Genomic DNA, 4,981 nt, shown 5'->3' with positions numbered 1-4,981 from the left:
GGTGAGTTCTCCTAGACTCAGCGCTGTGCTTTTATTTTGATTAGATAATCATCAAGTGTTCAAGAATAGAAGCAGATATTGTGAGAGTATACATACAATATCCATATGTATGTAATTTTAATACTATAGCCTTTAAAATGCTAATGAAGTGGCTCTCAGAGCAGCTGGAGATGACATTCGTGTTCATATCATCATATAGTGAGACGGCAGAAGCTGAAAATACCGCGAGCGTCATCCGGGCTTTAGTATGTGTGTAGTAAACAAAACAGTGCGCTGCGCCATCCGCCTTTCATTCATTGCGGAAATCATGGCGCATTATGCGTGATATCAAATGCTTCCGCATATTTATAGTAGGCTATTACTATAGCATTTCACCTGAGCATTGCGAATCACGCGTATGGCCATGATAAGCGCTAAATGAATGACAGGCTTTCTGCTGTAACATCGCGCAAGGTAAATAAGGGTGACATCTAGTGGAGAAGACTAATTATAAGATTCACGTTAATCAGATCTTGTTTTAAATGTGTGCTGAAATAATTACCGGAAAAGATCGATTCGCGGCTTTTGAGAATCGATATCGAATCGACGTCATTTAAAAAAACGATTAATTGAAAAAAAAAGTTTTTTGCCCAGCCCTAGTATTAAAGAGTTTTAAGTCTATTGACTTGATTTCTAGTACAAAAACTCATGATGGCATGATGGCAAATACTGTCAGCTCATGATGGCAAAAAGATGCTGAGCTGCATTATATATGTAAACAAAGACAGTAATATGCTATGTGAAGGTTATATAGACCGTCTGTCATTTTGGTGTAAAATGTATATATGGGTGACGGTGTTACCTGAATGCTGCCAGATAGTCTGCGTCTCCCATGGGCGGCTCCAGACCTCCGGTGAAGGCCATGTTCACGTTAAAGCCCATGCCTGGCCCGATGCCCACCTACAGACACAAATACAATTCAATTACAGTGCCATGAAAAGGTTTTTGCCCCCTTCCTCTTTTTTTCTATTTTCTTGCATATTTGTCACACTTAAAAGATTCAGATCATCAAACAAATTTTCATATTACACAAAGATAATGCAAGTAAATACAAAATGCAGTTTTTAAATGATGATTTCATTTATTAAGGGAAAAAAGCTGTCCAAACCTGCCTGGCACTATGTGAAAAAGTAATTGCCCCCTAAATCTAATAACTGGTTGTGCCACCCTTTGCAGCAACAACTGCAATCAAGTGTTTGCGATAACTGGCAATGAGTCTTTCACATCGCTGTGGAGGAATTTTGGCCCACTCTTCTTTGCAGAATTGTTTTAATTCAGCCACATTGGAGGGTTTTCGAGCATGAAACTCGACTGTTTCAGGTCATGTCACAGCATCTCAATCGGATTTAAGTCCAGACTTTGACTTGGCCACTCCAAAACCTTAATTTTGTTTTTCTTGAGCCATTCAGAGGTGGACTTGCTGGTGTGTTTGGGATCATTGTCCTGCTGCATAACCCAAGTGCGCTTGAGCTTGAGGTCACAAACTGACGGCTGGACATTCTCCTTCAGGATTTTCTGATAGTGTGTAGAATTCATGGCTCCATCAATTATGGCAAGTCGTCCAGGCAATTAATTTTTCACGTAGGGCCAGGTAGGTTTGGACAGCTTTTTTCCCTTAATAAATGAAATCATTTAAACATTGCATTTTGTATTTACTTGCATTATCTTTGTGTAATATTAAAATTTGTTTGATGATCTGAATCTTTTAAGTGTGACAAATATGCAAAAAAAATTTAAACCGGAAGGGGGCAAAAAACATTTTCACGGCACTGTAAATGTGCGGTTTAGTAAACTCCCTCTAATTCCCAAAAAAGCTCTTACTGGAGCAGATGAGCAGGTATTATGAATCATGCACATTCAAACATCCCCAGAGAAACCGCTAAATTAAGGCTGATATCACAGAGCCAATAAAGGACAAATCCCCACAATTATGACCAGAGTGAAACTGTAATGAGGTTTTATTTGAAAGCCAAATGGACTTTGACAAATAGCAGAATTTAGGGCTACAACGGAGTCAATTAAATTTCAATACCCTCATTAGTGCAGAGGCAGGAGCTGACTTGCCAGATTAATGATAATGAGCATTAATTATAACTGAGAGAAATTGGAGTCAAATAAAGAGGGAAAAGAAGAACACTACTGTCTTTTGCGCTGCTCATGTCAGGTTGATGTGAGATATAGGAGATATTCAGAATATATAGTGAGGTCCAACAGTCTTGGACCACCAGAGAAAATGCTTTTAGTTTGAATCTTTTAATTAAAAGAAAATCACAAGCATACCAATTCAAGTAAAAATCTTGTATAAATCTCGACAATTTTTAATGGAAGAAAGAACAAACGACTGAAATAGTGCAGAAAAAATCTGAAATCGCAGAAATAGTGCAAAATATTAAACATTTTGTCTTTAGGTTTTACCAATTTTTCTTAGTTTTACATTTCTCAAAACCCCAAAACTGTGTTTATGTTCAAGTTGAAATCTGATCTTGGATTTCAGATTTTCAAAGTAGTCTCAGACGTTTGTGTCAAAATACTGGTATTACATGCATGTGTAAATATTGTTGTATTTCTTTCATTTATAATTTACATGGCAACAATGGCTGTCTGGTATACATTTTGGTTCCTCTTACTGAAAACAATTATAAACAAAAGAAATTGGGAAAAAGTAATATTTTCAGATGTTTCAAAGCAAATACATAAATAGTGTGATACACAGTACCATTCAAAAGTTTGGGATCACTGAGAAAGAATAATACTTTTATTTATCATTAAATTGATCAAAAGTGACAGTAAAAACTTCTCCTGCACATTATTAACAAAGATTTTTATTTCCACTTAAAATTAAAGCTTTTCTTTGTATTCATCAATGAATCCTGAAAAAAAACAAAAATCACACTTTGCACAAAAATATTAAGTAGCACAACCGTTTTCCACATTGATAATAATAAGAAATGTTCAATTCAGAATTTCAATTCAAATATAATCAATTCAGCATATAAGAATGATTTCTGAAGGATCATGTGACACTGAAAACTGGATTAATGCTGCTGAAAATTCAGCTTTACATCACAGGAATAAATTACACTTTAATATATATTCAAATAGAAAATGATTATTTTAAATTGTAAAAATATTTCAAATTATTCCCGTTTTGACTGTATTTTTGATCAAATAAATGCAGCCTTAGTGATAATAAGAGTCTTCTTTCAAAAACCCTACCGCCCCTAAACTTTTGAATAGTAGTGTATATCAAATCCTGTCAAAATGTTCATGAAAGCCACCTCATCAGGGGCTCCGCTGCCAGGGAAGAAGTTCCCATCATCGTAGCGATGGAGAGACACATACAGGACATTAGGGTCACTGTAGAAGGCCTGTTGAGTCCCATTTCCATGGTGAACATCCTAAAACACAACAGTGCATACAATTCATATGTCATCTGTTTGTTCTAGTGACCAAAACGGCACAAAACAACATTTGGTTAAACAATGTAAAAGTCAGATGCTGTAAAAAGACATGTCGTCACTCGCATTGGAATGAAAAGCGTGTAAAAATCTATTCCGAGTCGTCTGAGATGCAGGAGGGCCTTTTAAGAGAGCTTTTGTTCATTTCTTTTCATGTCTGCCACTACACGTCATGCTCAGCTTCCCCGCATACGGCAGGTCTGTCAGAAGAGCCGTGTGTGTGACAGACAGGAGGAAATGAAAGCCATTTACAAGGCATCCAGAAACCCTAATGACCCCAGCAGAGCCCTGCGCATGTGATCCCGTTCAGACTACCACTGGCCCAGGATCAGACGGACACGTCCCACATGCCATAAACTATTTTATTGCTTACATTTGTATTTTAATATTTCATTTACAAAAAGAATGAGTAAGTTAGTAAAAAAAGAAAATGATGCAGGTTAAAATGTAATACATTAAATATTTGTAATGCTAATATAACCAGTGCTAATACAACCATATTCTAATATAACTAGTGTAATATATATTTTTTTATAATATTTTATACATCCTTTAAAAATAATAAATTTATGAAATTTTAAAAATGTATATTTTATGACTAAAGTATTATTCTAAATGAAACTTGTTTAATTTTCAATAATTAATTAGTTTTTAATAATGGCTGCGTCCGAAAGCCTAGGCAGCTGACTTTGCAGGCAGCGTTTTTTGCACGAAGGCACCTCATGAAACTGATTTCGGACAGGCTTCTGAGGCAGCGTAACAGTTTAATGATCTACAACAAAATAGAATGAGTTTTGATAACTAAACGAATATTTAATGACTATAATACTGATTTCTCGCTAGAAATAACATCAAAAGTGCAAAACATTAGTCAGAAATATACATTTACACACAAACTGACCACCAAACGCAACTTTCAGACGCCATCTTTATTTTTTAGCTCGACAGTCACGGAATGGAACGCACAGGATTGTGGGATATCAAAGGCAGCGAAGGATACATCTATTATGCTGCCTTCAAAATTCGATCAGAAGAAGGTACCTCCGGAGACAGGAAGTGAAGCAGAATTTGGATTCGGACGTGACTTGATGCCTTCCTGCCTTGGAATGCTGCCTTCTAAGGCAGCATTTAAGCGCTTTCGGATGCAGCAAATAAATACATGAATATTTTTAAAATATTTAATACATTTAAAGTTTTATAAATTATATATTTATAGCGCTAATATAACCAGTGCAAAATATTTTAACATCTGTATTTTCATGGTGTTTTATAAATATTTAATTTATTATTCATGATTTATTAATTTTATTAAATATTAATATTTTACTATAAAGTAGTGCTGTCAAATTGATTAATCACATCCAAAATAAAAGTTTGTTTACATAATATATATGTGGGTACTGTGTATATTTATAAATATACACACATACATGTATATATTTAAGAAATATTTATGTATAATATATATATATATATATATATAT

The 4,981-nt window shown here is 34.9% G+C and overlaps 1 protein-coding gene across 6 annotated transcripts in view; it reads right to left on the bottom strand.

Annotated features, from left to right (window-relative positions):
* The window catches only part of hdac4 (histone deacetylase 4), a 260,575-nt gene that overhangs the window by 40,681 nt on the left and 214,913 nt on the right, over positions 1 to 4,981 (bottom strand). For all 6 annotated transcript variants that reach the window (XM_016491248.1, XM_016491241.1, XM_016491256.1 and 3 more), the window contains 2 exons: positions 3,318 to 3,437; positions 842 to 939 (listed from right to left, as the gene is read on the bottom strand). In XM_016491248.1, the coding sequence (XP_016346734.1) occupies positions 842 to 939; positions 3,318 to 3,437 (218 nt within the window). The remainder of the gene's footprint in view (positions 1 to 841; positions 940 to 3,317; positions 3,438 to 4,981) is intronic.

This window comes from Sinocyclocheilus anshuiensis, unplaced genomic scaffold, assembly GCF_001515605.1.
Source record: "Sinocyclocheilus anshuiensis isolate Anshui unplaced genomic scaffold, SAMN03320099.WGS_v1.1 scaffold1002, whole genome shotgun sequence".
Taxonomy (NCBI): Eukaryota; Metazoa; Chordata; class Actinopteri; order Cypriniformes; family Cyprinidae; genus Sinocyclocheilus; species Sinocyclocheilus anshuiensis.
This window is presented reverse-complemented; position numbering and strand designations above follow the sequence as displayed.